The following is a 14877-nucleotide window of genomic DNA, read 5'->3' as shown; positions in this document are numbered from 1 at the left end:
TCAGCAGAATTTAGTATTTTTAGGAGATAAAGGATTTGGATAAGGGAGGCAGTTCTTAATCCATACTCCCAGTTCAGGAATGAGATTGTGTTACTTCCTTCTTTTCAAAATCAATTTATATTGACAACATACATTCAAACAACTGGCTTTATACCCTGAATTGGAGAAAACCCTCTACAGAACAACATTTCATTGTAGTTGTGGTTTTATTACCAACGGTAAAGTTTTAATTTACAGCGAAAAACAAAAGTTTCCCTCTTCAGAGGTCTCTCCAGCTCTAAGTATCAGGGTTTATTGGCTCTTCTTTACCTCATCTTTATTCTCTCGAACAAGAAACTCTACTGAATGAAAATACCCTCTTTCACCTTCAGCCAGCTAAGAAATAAGGTAATTTGATGATAGATATTTTGCAAAAAATACACTTTTTTAACTCCGAAGAAACACAAACAGAGAGGAGAAAAGAGCTCTTTTTGGCTTGCAGCTGGGCGGGCTCTTTAACGTACCAATCACAGATCAGCTCTTCTCTATAAATTCAGGCATCTGACCTACTCTCTCCAGCCCGATTACTTTTGATTTGCTGAAAACGTTTGTCAGCATGTCGGAAACTGCGCCTGTTGCAGCTCCTGCTGTCTCCGCTCCTGGGGCAAAAACCTCCGCTAAAAAGCCGAAGAAGACAGTAGCTAGTGCTAAAGCCCGCAAGCCTCCAGGTCCCAGCGTGACCGAGCTGATCACCAAGGCGGTGTCCGCTTCCAAAGAGCGTAAAGGACTTTCCTTAGCCGCTCTTAAGAAGGTTCTGGCCGCCGGAGGGTACGATGTGGAGAAAAACAACAGCCGCATCAAGGTAGGATTAAAGAGCCTGGTGAGCAAAGGCATTTTGGTGCAGACAAAAGGTACCGGTGCTTCTGGTTCTTTCAAACTCAACAAGAAGCCTGGTGAGATTAAGGAGAAAACACCGAAGAAAAAGCCAGCAGCAAAGCCTAAGAAACCAGCTGCCAAGAAGCCCGCCAGCGCCGCCAAGAAACCCAAAAAGGCTGCGGTGGCGAAAAAGAGCCCGAAAAAAGTCAAGAAACCAGCAGCTTCCGCAGTCAAGAAAGCGGCCAAGAGCCCGAAAAAAGTGAAAGCCGCCAAGCCCAAGAAGGCAACTAAGAGCCCGGCTAAGGCGGTGAAACCAAAAGCCGCCAAGCCCAAGCCAACAAAGGCCAAAACAGCGAAGGCGAAGAGGGCAGCGCCCAAAAAATAAAGTGTAAATTTGAAAAGGAAATTTCTGACCCAACGGCTCTTTTAAGAGCCACCCCCAAGTTTCAGAAAAAGAGCAAAATCGCTGACACTCGGAAATTTCATAGGTGGTTTGAAAGTATCCTGAGTACTCGTGAGTAAAAACCTCACTTCTTCGGATGCATCCGAAGAAGTGAGGTTTTTACTCACGAAAGCTTATGCCCAAATAAATCTGTTAGTCTTTAAGGTGCCACCAGACTCCTTGTTGTTTTTGTAGATACAGACTAACACGGCTACCCCCTGATACCTGAGTATTCGGTTTGTTACATAGGTTGGGTACAGGGAGTGTATTTAATGCTCGCGCTTTTTGGTGTACCCTTGGGAACGGCTTCCTGGGCAGTTTTAATTAAAAAAGATTATAGACAGTGAAGACGGTTGTAGCGCCGGGCAGCTATCGATAAAACCCCCTTACGGTGGCGCTGTTCTAGGTACCTATGAGTCAGCTGGTTAGGGGTGGGGTCCTTGGCTCCCTGTAGATTTCTAGACTAGTGTTTCGTTCTAACCATTTCGACCAATACTGACAAAATAAGAAACCGAAAACTACGAACTTTCTCCGTCCTGTTTGGCTATCTCCTCCTTTATTGGCTGATAGTTCATATATGGCTAAATCTTATTGGATACATCCAAATTTTTGAAAACCCCGCGCGCTCAGAGAAGAGCGCCCTTCCCTTTCTCTGATTTGATTGATCACAAAAACTCGTCACCAATGACCCCCGATCCTTTAAATGCTCGCTCCCTGAAGGATCCTGATTTTCCTATTTCCAACCCCATCCCCCTAAAGCATCCGTCTTTCAAATACTTTCCACCAACTACTAGAGACAAGGAAGGTGGGTGAGAATATCTTTAAACTTGTCTCTCTCACCAGTAGAACTTGATACAACATAAGATGTCTGACCCACCTTGTCGCTAATATCCTGGGACAGACACGGCTACAAAACTGCATTTCCTATCCCAACTACATAGTTATTGCCCGATTACTGAAATCTATTTTTTCTTTTCTCTATCACACAGTATATAAATATTGTACTTGTCTCACTGTTTCATGTTCAGACTGACCCATTTATGACTTCTGAACACTAGTCCCAGAGAACAGGCATGGAGGTAGACCAGGTTTTTTTTTTTTTTTTATGTATTCATATTTCCATTCTTGTATTAATTCGGAATGATTTAAAGGGGAGAGTGAGCTAACAACTCCTTTCCCCTCGGATTGATTGGGTATGTAATCCAGAACCCACCAATTCTTCTCTTTATATTTAACGTGTAGATTAAGGACAGATGGAGAATGTACCTGGATTCATTTACAATACTTCCATAAACTGTTTCCTCGTATTTTTCTTATTTCACAATATAAATGTATCCTAGGTTTACTGTTTGGGATTACATAATTTCTTTGATATTGATGCAAACCTTGCCAGCTAAAAAGTATTTCAAGTGCCACGCAATAGTTCATCAAAAGTTTTGAGTTAATTTTCATTTATGGGAAGTCCTTGGTCAGGCAAACATTGAGTTAATCAACGCAAAACCGACAGAAAAGTAGTAAGGAGCATTTATATGGATACTGAATGCACACACTCAGCTGGAAGATAAAACAGTAACAAAGGATATATATATAACACTTTTACTTTCATCATTTGAGTATTCGTATACAGTAAACTTCAATTTTACTTCTTGTATTTATGTGGCTTTTGGTTCCTCAATAGGGCAAATACATTTCCAGCATCAATCAATAACTAACACCCATACTAAAAATACAGAATAGAGTATGTGTGTCAAAACAACACCATGCATGGTTTAGTGTTAAAGCTCTTTTACAGAATAGGTGGGCGGCTCTGAAAAGAGCCTTTGGGTTACAGATGTTAGCATTCGTTCCATAGATCTTTACTTAGAACTGGTGTACTTGGTAACAGCCTTTGTACCCTCAGACACCGCGTGTTTGGCTAACTCCCCGGGGAGCAGAAGGCGCACAGCGGTCTGGATCTCCCGAGAAGTGATGGTCGAGCGCTTGTTGTAATGCGCCAGACGAGACGCTTCCCCAGCAATACGTTCAAAAATGTCATTTACAAAGGAGTTCATAATCCCCATGGCTTTAGAAGAAATGCCGGTGTCCGGATGAACTTGCTTCAATACCTTGTACACGTAAATTGAATAACTTTCCTTCCTTGTTTTTCTACGTTTCTTATCCCCCTTCTTCTGGGTCTTGGTCACGGCCTTCTTAGAACCCTTCTTGGGAGCCGGAGCAGATTTCGCCGGCTCAGGCATTTTAATAGCTAACTGTACTCTCTCTCACAACCCCAACTACAACGAACTCAAAGAAAGGCTTTCCTCCCTCTATTTATAGGTTTGCTATGCAAATGAGCAGCCTATGTTTTCTCGTTTTCTATTGGCAGTTATATTAAACATAGGGCAACGCGTTTTATGCTGCAATTGGTCAACGTGAGATCCTCGTCTTCATTGGTTGCTCAGACAGTGACATTTTTCAACCAATCATGATTCACTAATCAGTCCAGGAGAGGGGATAAAAGGGCAAGAGTCGTTGCGTCATTATGTTTTTCCTATTTGTGTTTCTCCGAACGGTGGTGTCTGTGGTGAAGAATTGCAATGTCGGGCCGAGGAAAACAAGGAGGCAAAGTGAGAGCTAAGGCAAAGTCTCGGTCATCTCGGGCTGGCTTGCAGTTCCCGGTGGGCCGTGTGCATCGGCTTCTCCGGAAGGGTAATTATGCTGAGCGAGTTGGCGCTGGAGCCCCTGTATATATGGCTGCTGTCTTAGAATATCTGACCGCTGAGATTCTCGAGTTGGCTGGTAACGCTGCTCGCGATAACAAAAAAACCAGGATCATTCCTCGCCATTTGCAACTCGCCATCCGTAACGACGAGGAGCTCAACAAACTACTAGGGAAAGTCACGATTGCTCAAGGGGGTGTTCTGCCCAACATCCAGGCTGTGCTGCTGCCTAAGAAAACCGAAAGTCATAAAGCCAAGAGCAAGTAAAATTAATCTAGGAAAAACGAGAGATCCGACTCTGCTTAAAATTAAAAAAAAAAAAAAAATAACCCAAAGGCTCTTTTCAGAGCCACCCACAGAATCGGGAAAAGAGCTAAATTATTGTCTTACGGTTTTAACAAAGTGAGTACGCTTTGTTTTAAATTCAATCATTTCGCAGCAGTTTTTCTCCTAGGGTTCTCCACGTTCTGCCTTAAGTAATCAACCTTTCGAATTACCAGTAACTATTGCAATGAATTTCTAGGTGTTATTGATATAATTTTGTAATTTAGTGTATGCCTCGTTCGTAGTTCAAGATGCAATATATAAAAACTAAAAATAGCCGAAATGAGGTTTTTTACGATTTATGTTCCGTATTTAACCCCTCTCCCCAGTCCTTTTATTGTGTCTGGTCGTTCTGCCTGTCTTAAAACAAATGCATCAGCTTGAAGGTCACTCTGACAAAGGATCCTTAGAGACGTGAATGAATTTAGAGGATTGGCTGAAACACAAGCACAGCAAGAGGTGGATGTACAATAAAAAGGACGAAAAGTATCAAGATACATGTATTACATAAAAACTGAACAGCATTCATAGATCTCCTCTTCATGTGTGTGCTCTGATTTAAGGGAATAAAGCTTTCCTGCGATTTAAGTTAGATTGGTTTGGAAATGAACTAATGAAATCTAGAGGTGCGGTGTGTTAAACCAAACAAGCTTCTCAAATTACCGGGACTGGGCGATGAAGCGTTGAATTTAGAGAAAACCCTCTAGAAGAAATGAGTGGCCACTGGCCGCACTGATCAATTGCTGCACTGGGCGGGCTTTTCAAATCCGACAGCCGTTTTCATTTCGTTGCTACTCAGCTGCGTTTTGTATTTTTTCCTTCTCTCTCTTCTCCCTCGTTCCTCCCAATCACCAGCGGCGCTTCCCATTTTCCTCATTCTCTCCTTTCACCTTCTGTACTGAAGAGATCGAGGCGCTCCAAAGAGTACGCCCTGCAGAACTGAGTTAAGAGGTTATCAGAGTGTTAGTAGATTCCCAGCTCACATGTACTGAGCGCTGCTGTTTCGGTGTCGTAGAGTGCCGAAGTTGCCATGAGGGCGACAGGTGGTGGTGGGGATCCTCGTTTTATGGGGAGCACAGAGTCCCATAATGAGCCAATACATCGGTATTTTCTGCATCGATTCCCCGCCTATACCATGGCTGCAATCCCGAAGGATCGAAGTTCCTCCCTCAGCCCAAGTGAGCCAAAGCACCAGCTATGGGGGAACTGCTCAAGTGCCTATAACTCCATCTCTAGCCATCTCCCCCACAATCCATTTTATAATTTATCTCCAGCATGTTTAATGCACTTTACTGCATCGACTCCCTGCAGAGCAGGGATGAAGGATAACTAGCTTATCTATGCTCCAGGGGGGTAAGCAACATTGATAGGAGAGAGCGTGGAACTCTGGGGTTGTGCATGTAGCTTGTAGCAGTGATATTGTGGGTGGGGAGTGCTATTCATACCTCCTCGTTTCAAAGCCTCCCCCTTTTATATCTCAAGCTCCAAATAAATGTGTTCATCCTCCCAAAATGTAGCCTTGATGTGAAATACAAACTTCCTGCTGCCATGCAACAGCTCTCTCTCCAGGCTGAGGTAAAGCATCTTTCCTTTGAGTCCCATTAAAATTAGAATGCTCCTTATTCAGTGCTAGGCCATCAGTTTATTACACACAGATTTACCAATTGGATCTCTACAGTCACAAAGAGAACCTTTGGCAATAGGTTGGGTAGGTGTGTTGTGGATTAGATAGGATTTCTGTGATTTATTTAAATAACCTTTATTTCTCTTGTTTTGACACAGTAACAGTAACTTGTGTTTGGGGTATTGTTTCCAAGAACTTAGTTTTACTTTTACACCACACTTTTGTAAGCAACCTACGGTATCTTCTTTTGTGTGTGTTAAAAATATTTTAACTACATGTGCTAATTGTATATTTATAGTTTTTTTTAAAGGGAACAATTCTGGCTTTATTTTTGAAGGTTGTCTATTTTAAGACCAAACATCCCAAACACATAGAAAAGAAGAGCAGAATATAGGAAAATGCATCTTTTCTCTCTGATGCTTTCGGTTTAGTTACAATGAAGTGTTGCAGAGCTACATTTTTTCTGGTTGGCTGAAATGGACTCTTTTTGGGAGGTGGGTGAGACTAGCAGTAGGAGGCAGAAATTATTTCACTGTCACTGGTCCAATTACCCTCTTGGTTCCAAGATGACACCTTATATAGGCTTTAAGTCATTGGCTCTTGTTATACCTTTGCCTGCTAGATTTAAGAGCCCTCTACTATAAACTAAACTAAAACAAAACAAACAAAAACTCTCCAGGTCAGTGCTTGGAGACTGTGAACAGAACACCCTTACTCTTCTCTTGTATAAGCTAAACTGAATGAATTTCTTAAGTGTCTTTGTAAGGTAGATGTTCCAGGCTTCAATTCATTCTTGGAGTTTTCTGAAACCTGTCCAAATTTTTCAACATCCTTTTTGGAGCATGGACACTAGAACTGGACAAAGAATTACTATAATGGTATCACCAAAGCCACATAAAGAAGTAATACCACCCTAATTATACATCTAAGGTTTGTGTTAGAACTCTTAGCAACAGCATTGCACCAGAGCTCCTGTTTAATTGGCTACCTACCTTTTTCAGAGTCACTGTTTTTCAGGACAGAGTCAACCAGCCTGTAAGTGTGTCCTACATTCTTTGTCCCTAGGTGTATAACCTTGCACTTAGGTTTATTAAAATATATAATGTGCTGATGATCATGATGGTGATGCTAGTAATACCCACTGCCACACATAACCAAGTTGACAAGTACTCCCAGAAAACTAGTGTCCAAAAAAAACATGGCAATGTTTTCTCAATAAAAACAATTATCTGTATGTGCATATTTATTGTCATCATAAGAACATTTTGCTCTGTTATGCTAACAATTCTCTTATCTCAGCAGAAATCTTAACATGCGCAACTTGGTGGACTTCTGAGTGGTGTGTTTTTGGGAGGTGCCTTCATTGTTTAGATGGAAGGAAGGCTTTTAGCAGCCTTATGTGTATCAACCTCTCATTTTTCTATTTCAGTAACCTTTCCTTAGTTCCTCCTGAGCCACTGACACATCAGGCAATCCAGTTCTTCCACTGATTATGGACATTCATTAATTGTGGTACTTCTTTCCAGATGATGCCAGCATATTGAATACCCTTTGTCATTGTCTTCTGCCAGTGTTTCCTTGGCCTTCCTCACTTTCTTTTTCCTCCCTTGGGTACCCAATTCCATACTTGCTTACCATGTCTCCCATCTTCCATACTGTGTACATCTCCCAACCACCTGAGCCTTCTTTCTTTGTTTATATTATCTAACACGTCCTGCTCTGTCAGCCCTCTTACTCTCGCATTTCTTATTTTGTTTTTCCATTAAATGTGTAGTGTCTTCCTCAACCATCTGTAATTGGCAGCTTCTAATCTCTTTTTGTTAGTCACTGTCATCTTCCAAATCTCTGCTCCTCACAATACTGTGTTCAGTACAACCACATGGTATAGTCTGATCTTTAGTTTGGTATGGAGATCTCTGTTTGACCAGATGTTGTTCATCCTTCCAAAGGTGGTATTTACTTTTCCTAATCTTGTATGAATATCTTAATGGCAGCCACCTTCAAATATCATCACATCCCCTGGTAGCCAAGACTCTTCTATCTGATCAACTTCTTTCCCATTCATGTACACCTTTGCTTCTGTTAAGATCATGAAGGTAGGAAACCAGACGACTGTGCAAAGGTGTATATGGATGACAAGGAGATTGTAGTTGAAGCAGTGTCTAAGTCTGTGAAACTGGGTTATAGTTTCATGATCTGTGGCAAAGTTAGGTATGTTAGGTCACCCAGAATCACTATTGGTATAGAGTCAGCCCTAATGGTAAGGTAGTAGGGTGAGAAGAGTGTCCTTCACTGTCTGCTCAGTGCGTGTGTGTGTGTGTGTAAAGGGGTCTGTGTCTGTGTGTGTGTGTGTGTGTGTGTGTGTGTGTGTATAAAGGTGTGTGTAGGCGGAAAGGGGGCATTTATTTATTTTTAAATACAAATAAAGTTTTGTCATAATTGTGTCTAGCTGCCCTCTGTATGTGTTAAGAAATGGCAGTGACCCACTAACACCTTTATTACCTTAGAGGGGTAGCCTTTTCAATTATGGTATAGTTGTACCACGGTTAAGTTTGTATTACAAAGTTCAGTTTAATAAGAGCTTTAAACAGGATCTTTGTAACAATTGCATTGAAAAGGCAAAAATAAAAACATAGACTATAAACACTGAGGATCTTTGATTTTTTTTTTTATGGTGATTTGATAAATAACACAGGATGACCATGAGTTGCCAATATGAAGTGGCCATGAACAAGGCTAATGCAATCCTAGAATGAATCAGGCAAGGTTTTTTCTATAGAGATAGGTAAGTGTTATTACCATTGTACAAGGGACTAGTGAGACCTCAACTGGAATACTGTGTTCAAGTCTGTTCTTCCATATTTAAGAACGATTAAATCATTCTGGAATAGGTACTGAAAAATGATACTGGAATGATCAGAGGAATGGAGAACTTGCCTTAACAGAGAGACTTAAGGAGCTGGGCTTGTTTAACCTAACAAAATGAAGGCTGAAGGGAGATATGATTGCTGTCCATACATACATCAGAGGGATAAACACCAAGGAGGGAGAGGAGTTCTTTAAGTTAAGGATTAAAGGTGCACAAGAAGATATGGATATACACATGCCATCAACAAGTTTACACTTGAAATTAGACAAAGATTTCTAACCGTCAGAGGAGTGAAGTTCTGAACCAGCCTACTGTGGCATATGGCCCAGCCACAATTTCTATTAGCAAATATCTCCAATGGTTGGAGATGGGACACTAGATGGGGAAAGCTCTGAGTTACTACAGAGAATTCTTTCCCAGGAGTCTGGCTGGTGGGTCTGACCCACATGCTCGGGGTCTAACTGATCACCATATTTGGGGTCAGGAAGGAATTTTCCTCAAGGTCAGATTAGCAGAGATGCTGGGGATTTTTTGTCTTCCTCTGCAGTGTTGGGCAAGGGTCAGTTGCTGGTTTGAATTAGATTAAATGGTGGATTCTTTGCAACTTTGAAGTCTTTAAATCAATATTTGAGGACTTAAGTAACTCAGAGGTTATGGGCCTATTGCAAGAGCAGGTGGATGAGGTTCTGTGGCCTGCAATGTGCAGAAGGTCTGACTAGATGATCATGATGATGGTCCCTTCTTGCCTTAAAGGGTATGTCTACACTACGAAATTAGGTCAATTTAATAGAAGTTGTTTTTTTAGAAATCGATTTGATACAATCAATTGTGTATGTCCCCACTAAGCGCATTAAGTCGACGCAGTGCGTCCACAGTACCGAGGCTAGTGTCTACTTTCAGAGCATTGCACTGTGGTAGCTATCCCACAGTTCCCACAGTCCACCGCCCATTGGAATTCTGGGTTGAGCTCCCAATGCCTGATGGGGCAAAAACATTGTTGCGGGTGGTTCTGGGTACATGTCATCAGGCCCCCCTCCCTCAGTGAAAGCAACAGCTGAGAATCATTTCGCGCCTTTTTTCTGTGCAGACACCATACCACGGCAAGTATGGAGCCCGGTCAGATCACCGCGGCAGTCATGAGCACTGTAAACACTACACGCATTATCCTGCAGTGTATGCAGCACCAGAACCTGCAAAAGCAGGTGAGGAGGCAACGGCAGCGCGGTGACGAGAGTGATGAGGACATGGACACAGACTTCTCTCAAAGCATGGGCCCTGGCAATTTGGACATCATGGTGGTAATGGGGCAGGTTCATGCCGTGGAACGCTGATTCTGGGCCTGGGAAACAAGCACAGACTGGTGGGACTGCATAGTGTTGCAGGTCTGGGATGATTCCCAGTGGCTACAAAACTTTCGCATGTGTAAGGGCACTTTCATGGAACTTTGTGACTTGCTTTCCCCTGCGCTGAAGCGCAAGAATGTCAAGATGAGAGCAGCCCTCACAGTTCACAAGCGAGTGGCGATAGCCCTCTGGAAGCTTGCAATGCCAGACAGCTACCGGTCAGTCGGAAATCAATTTGGAGTGGGCAAATCTATTGTGGGGGCTGCTGTGATCCAAGTAGCCAAGGCGATCACTGACCTGCTGCTGTCAAGGGTAGTGACTCTGGGAGATGTGCAGGCCATAGTGGATGGCTTTGCTGCAATGGGATTCTCTAACTGTGGTGGGGCGATAGACGGAACACATATCTCTATCTTGGGACTAGAGCACCAAGGCAGCCAGTACATAAACCAAAAGGGGTACTTTTCAATGGTGCTGCAAGCACTGGTGGATCACAAGGGACGTTTCGCCAATATCAACATGGGATTGCCAGGAAAGGTACATAACACTCACATCTTTAGGAACTCTGGTCTTTGTAAACAGCTGCAGCAAGGGACTTACTTTCCAGACTGGAAAATAACCGTTGGGGATGTTGAAATGCCTATAGTTATCCTTGGGGACCAGCCTACCCCTTAATGCCATGGCTCATGAAGCTATACACAGGCACCCTGGACAGTAGTCATGATCTGTTCAACTGTAGGCTGACCAAGTGCAGAATGGTGGTAGAATTTGCCTTTGAACGTTTAAAGTGTGCTGGCGCAGTTTACTGACTCGATTAGACCTCAGTGAAACCAATGTTCCCATTGTTATTACTGCTTGCTGTGCGCTCCACAATATCTGTGTGAGTAAGGGGGAGACGTTTATGGCAGGGTGGGAGGTTGAGGCAAATCGCCTGGCCGCTGATTAAGTGCAGCCAGACACCAGGGCAGTTAGAAGAGCACAGCAGGGCACGCTGCACATCAGAGAAGCTTTGAAAACCAGTTTCATGACTGGCCAGGCTACGGTGTGAAAGCTCTGTTTGGTTATCCTTGATGAAAACCTGTCCCCTTGGTTCACTCTACTTCCCTGTAAGTCAACTACCCTCCCCTCCTCCCTTTGATCACCGCTTGCAGAGGCTATAAAATCATTGTTATTTTAAATTCATGCATTCTTTATTATTTCATCACACAAATGGGGGGATAACTGCCAAGGTAGCCCAGGAGGGGTGGCGGAAGAGGAAAGCACCAGGTGGGGTGGTGGAGGAGGGAAGGACAAGGTTACACTGCACTTCAAAACTTGTTGAATGCCAGCCTTTTGTTGCTTGGAGAGTCCTTTAGGGTGGAGTGGTTGGGTGCCCAGAGGCTCCCCCACCGCGTTCTTGGGCATCTGGGTGAGGAGGCTATGGAACTTGGGGAGGAGGGCGGTTCGTTACACAGGGGCTGCAGTGGCGGTCTGCTCCTGCTTCCTTTTCTGCACCTCAACAATATGCTGGAGAATATCAGTTTGATCTTCTCGTAGCCTCAGCATTGCATCCTGCCTCCTCTCATCACACTGACGACACCTATCATCTTGATCCCGCCACATGTCCTCGCGTTCATTTAGTGATTTCCTGCACTCTGAAAGTGTCTGCCACCATGCATTCTGCTGAGCTCTTTCAGTGTGGGAGGACTGCATAAGCTCAGAGAACATTTCATCACGAGTGCATTTTTTTAACCTTCTAATCTTCGCTAGCCTCTGGGACGCAGATGATATGGAGAGCGTTGAAACATTTGCAGCTGTGGGAGGAAAAAAAGGGAGAGTAGTATTTAAAAAGACACATTTTAGAGAACAATGGGTAGACTCTTTCACGGTGAACCAAGCTGTTAACATTACATGGTTTCAAACAGCAGCGCCCTCATTTCCCATACCAAGCACCTGTTGGGTTGGCCATTTAAAATGGGTTGGCCATTTAAAAGGAGGGGCTGCGGTTTTCGGTTAAAGTGCAGCACAAACCCAACTAACCCCCTCCTCCCCCACATACACACACCCTATTATCTGGGATGATCGCTTCACCCCTCCCCCCACTGCGTGGCGCACAGCGGGGATGATTTCTGTTCAGCCACAGGCAAACAGCCCAGCAGGAACGGTCACCTCTGAATGTCCCCTTAATAAAATTCCCCTATTTCAACCAGGTGACCGTGAATGATATCACTCTCCTTAGGATAACACAGAGAGATAAAGAACGGATGTTGCTTGAATGCCAGCAAACACTGGGACCATATACTGCCATGCTTTGATATGCAATGATTCCAGACTACGTGCTACTGGCCTGGCTTGGTAAAGTGTGCTACCATGGAGGACGGAATAAGGCTGCCCTCTCCAGAAACCTTTTGCAAAGGCTTTGGGAGTACATCCAGGAGAGCTTCATTGAGATGTCCCTGGAGGATTTATGCTCCATCCCCATACACGTTAACAGACTTTTCCAGTAGCTGTACTGGCCACGAATGCATCCCAAGTTTTCAGGGCAAATTAATCATTAAACATGCTTGCTTTTAAACCATGTACAATATTTACAGAGGTACACTCACCAGAGGTCCCTTCTCCGCCTTCAAGGTCCGTGAGCCTGCCTTGGGTGGATTGGGAGGGTACTGGGTCTAGGGTGATAAAGAGTTCCTGGCTGTCAGGGGAAAAAGTTTTCTCCCCTTGCATGCTATGCTCTATCTTCAATGTCCCCCTCATCATCATCTTCCTTGTCCCCAAAATCCGCATCCCTGTTGTGTGAGAATCCATTGATGGAGTCCACGCACAGGGGTGGGGTAGTTGTAGGGGCACCCCCTAGAATGGCATGCAGCTCATCATAGAAGCGGCATGTCTGGGGCTCTGACCAGGAGCAGCCGTTTGCCTCTCTGGTTCTTTGGTAGGCTTGTCTGAGCTCCTTAAGTTTCAGGTGGCACTGCTGCAGGTCCCTGTTATAGCCTCTGTCCTTCATGCCCTTGGAGATTTTTTCAAATATTTGGGCATTTCGTCTTTTGGAATGGAGTTTGGATAGCACGGATTCATCTCCTCAAACAACAATCAGATCCAGTACCTCCCGTTTGGTCCATGCTGGAGCTCTTTTGCGATTCTGGGACTCCATGGTCACCTGTGCTGATGAGCTCTGCATGGTCTCCTGTGCTGATCAGCTCGCCATGCTGGCCAAACAGGAAATGAAATTCAAAAGTTTGTGGGGCTTTTCCTGTCTACCTGGCCAGTGCATCAGAGTTGAGAGTGCTGTCCAGAGTGGTCACAATGAAGCACTCTGGGATAGCTCCCAGAGAACAATATCGTCAAATTACGTCCACACTACCCCAAATTTGACCCAGCAACGTTGATTTCAGCGCTAATCCCCTCATCGGGGAGAAGTACCGAAATCGATTTTAAGAGCCCTTTAAGTTGACAGAAATGGCTTCGTTGTGTGAATGGGTGCAGGGTTAAATCGATCCAACACTGCTAAATTCAACCTAAACTCGTAGTGTAGACCAGGCCAAGTCTAAGAATCTAATACAGAGAGAAGAATAAGAGTGTAAAATTCATCTTTGGGGGCAATTTTTCACTGAGTTGTCTCACTTTTCTAGGGCCTGACCTTTCTCCACATTGTTGCTCCTTATGGACTGAATTCTGGAGTATCTGTTATACATAGGTTGTATTTGTCTATAGATGATTATATAATGTTATAGCCATAATGATAAATATGTGCATCAAGGAGAACCCACTGAATTTGATAACAAATCTTCAGTGGTATGAATGCTATTGCTCACTTTTGGGGACAAAAACACACAAGAACCTCTGTGCTCAAATACCATTGCAGCCTAGGAGAAAATTCCCAGATCAAAGATATAGGAGATTAGCAGTTACAATTTTACCTTTTCTAACTGTTCCTTAAATTCCCATGTACTTCATTACCCTTATTATTGACTAAGGTCATGAACCCAAACAAGCACACGAGGTCACTGCAGGCCAGGTCTCTAACATAACAAACCCTTGGCTTGTCTACACTTAAAATACTACAGCAGCATAGTGGTGCTGCTGCAGCACTTCAGTGTAGACACTACCTACTGCGACCGGAGGGATTTTCCCATTGGCATAGGTAATCCACCTCCCCAAGAGGTGATAGGTTGACAGAAGAATTCTTCTATTGACCTAGAGCTGTCTACATAGGGACTTAGGTCAGTTTAACTTTGCTGCTCAGGGGTGTGGATTTTTCACACCCTGACCAATGTAGGAAAACCAACCTAATTTTCTAGTGTAGACAAGGCCCTTGTGTTATCCATTACCTTTAAGGGTAACATAAAGCAGTTTTGGTTATCCTGTTTCTAATCACTACAAAGTACACTCCTCTCCCAGAGCCTAGGATAGAATCCAGGATTCTTGGTCACCAATGTTCTACTGATGACTAATAAATATCTGTGTAACCCACTGATAAAGTGTGTGTTAAAGCCCCTCCAGTGGCTAGTATACAATGGGGCTAGCAATTAATCTTGTACCTCAGGTAGTAAGAGTTTAAGCAAGGGATTTAAACCTGCTGACGGTCTATATGAAGTAAGGGTAGTGATGCACACTATGAGAAGACATCCTTAAAACAGATTGTGTACTTTAAAACTATGATACTCTGTAAATTATGCTGTAAACCGCTGACATACACATAATTTTACATTTCAGTCGTCATACATTTTTCCTGTATAATCCAT

The 14877-nt window shown here is 43.6% G+C and overlaps 3 protein-coding genes across 3 annotated transcripts; 2 read left to right on the top strand and 1 right to left on the bottom strand.

Moving 5' to 3' along the window:
* Positions 1-465: 465 nt before the first annotated feature.
* On the top strand, positions 466-1352 carry LOC128837808 (histone H1-like). The gene has a single exon (XM_054029383.1). It carries the CDS (start codon positions 596-598, stop codon positions 1238-1240), a length of 645 nt encoding a protein of 214 aa, XP_053885358.1. The 5' UTR covers positions 466-595; the 3' UTR covers positions 1241-1352.
* Positions 1353-1540: 188 nt separating this feature from the next.
* On the bottom strand, positions 1541-3601 carry LOC128837887 (histone H2B 8). The gene has a single exon (XM_054029536.1). The coding sequence runs from the start codon at positions 3532-3534 to the stop codon at positions 3154-3156; it is 381 nt and encodes a 126-aa protein (XP_053885511.1). The 5' UTR covers positions 3535-3601; the 3' UTR covers positions 1541-3153.
* A 165-nt stretch (positions 3602-3766) lies between these two features.
* Positions 3767-4912, top strand: LOC128837857 (histone H2A.J). The gene has a single exon (XM_054029489.1). The coding sequence runs from the start codon at positions 3874-3876 to the stop codon at positions 4261-4263; it is 390 nt and encodes a 129-aa protein (XP_053885464.1). The 5' UTR covers positions 3767-3873; the 3' UTR covers positions 4264-4912.
* Positions 4913-14877: the final 9965 nt, after the last annotated feature.

The sequence above is a fragment of the Malaclemys terrapin genome, chromosome 1 (genome assembly GCF_027887155.1).
Source record: "Malaclemys terrapin pileata isolate rMalTer1 chromosome 1, rMalTer1.hap1, whole genome shotgun sequence".
In the NCBI taxonomy this organism is placed as follows: Eukaryota; Metazoa; Chordata; order Testudines; family Emydidae; genus Malaclemys; species Malaclemys terrapin.
This window is presented reverse-complemented; position numbering and strand designations above follow the sequence as displayed.

Bases quoted from the DNA above. Each gene is read 5' to 3' on its own strand.
- LOC128837887 (XM_054029536.1), bottom strand. From the start codon at position 3,534: ATGCCTGAGCCGGCGAAATCTGCTCCGGCTCCCAAGAAGGGTTCTAAG.
- LOC128837857 (XM_054029489.1), top strand. From the start codon at position 3,874: ATGTCGGGCCGAGGAAAACAAGGAGGCAAAGTGAGAGCTAAGGCAAAG.
- LOC128837808 (XM_054029383.1), top strand. From the start codon at position 596: ATGTCGGAAACTGCGCCTGTTGCAGCTCCTGCTGTCTCCGCTCCTGGG.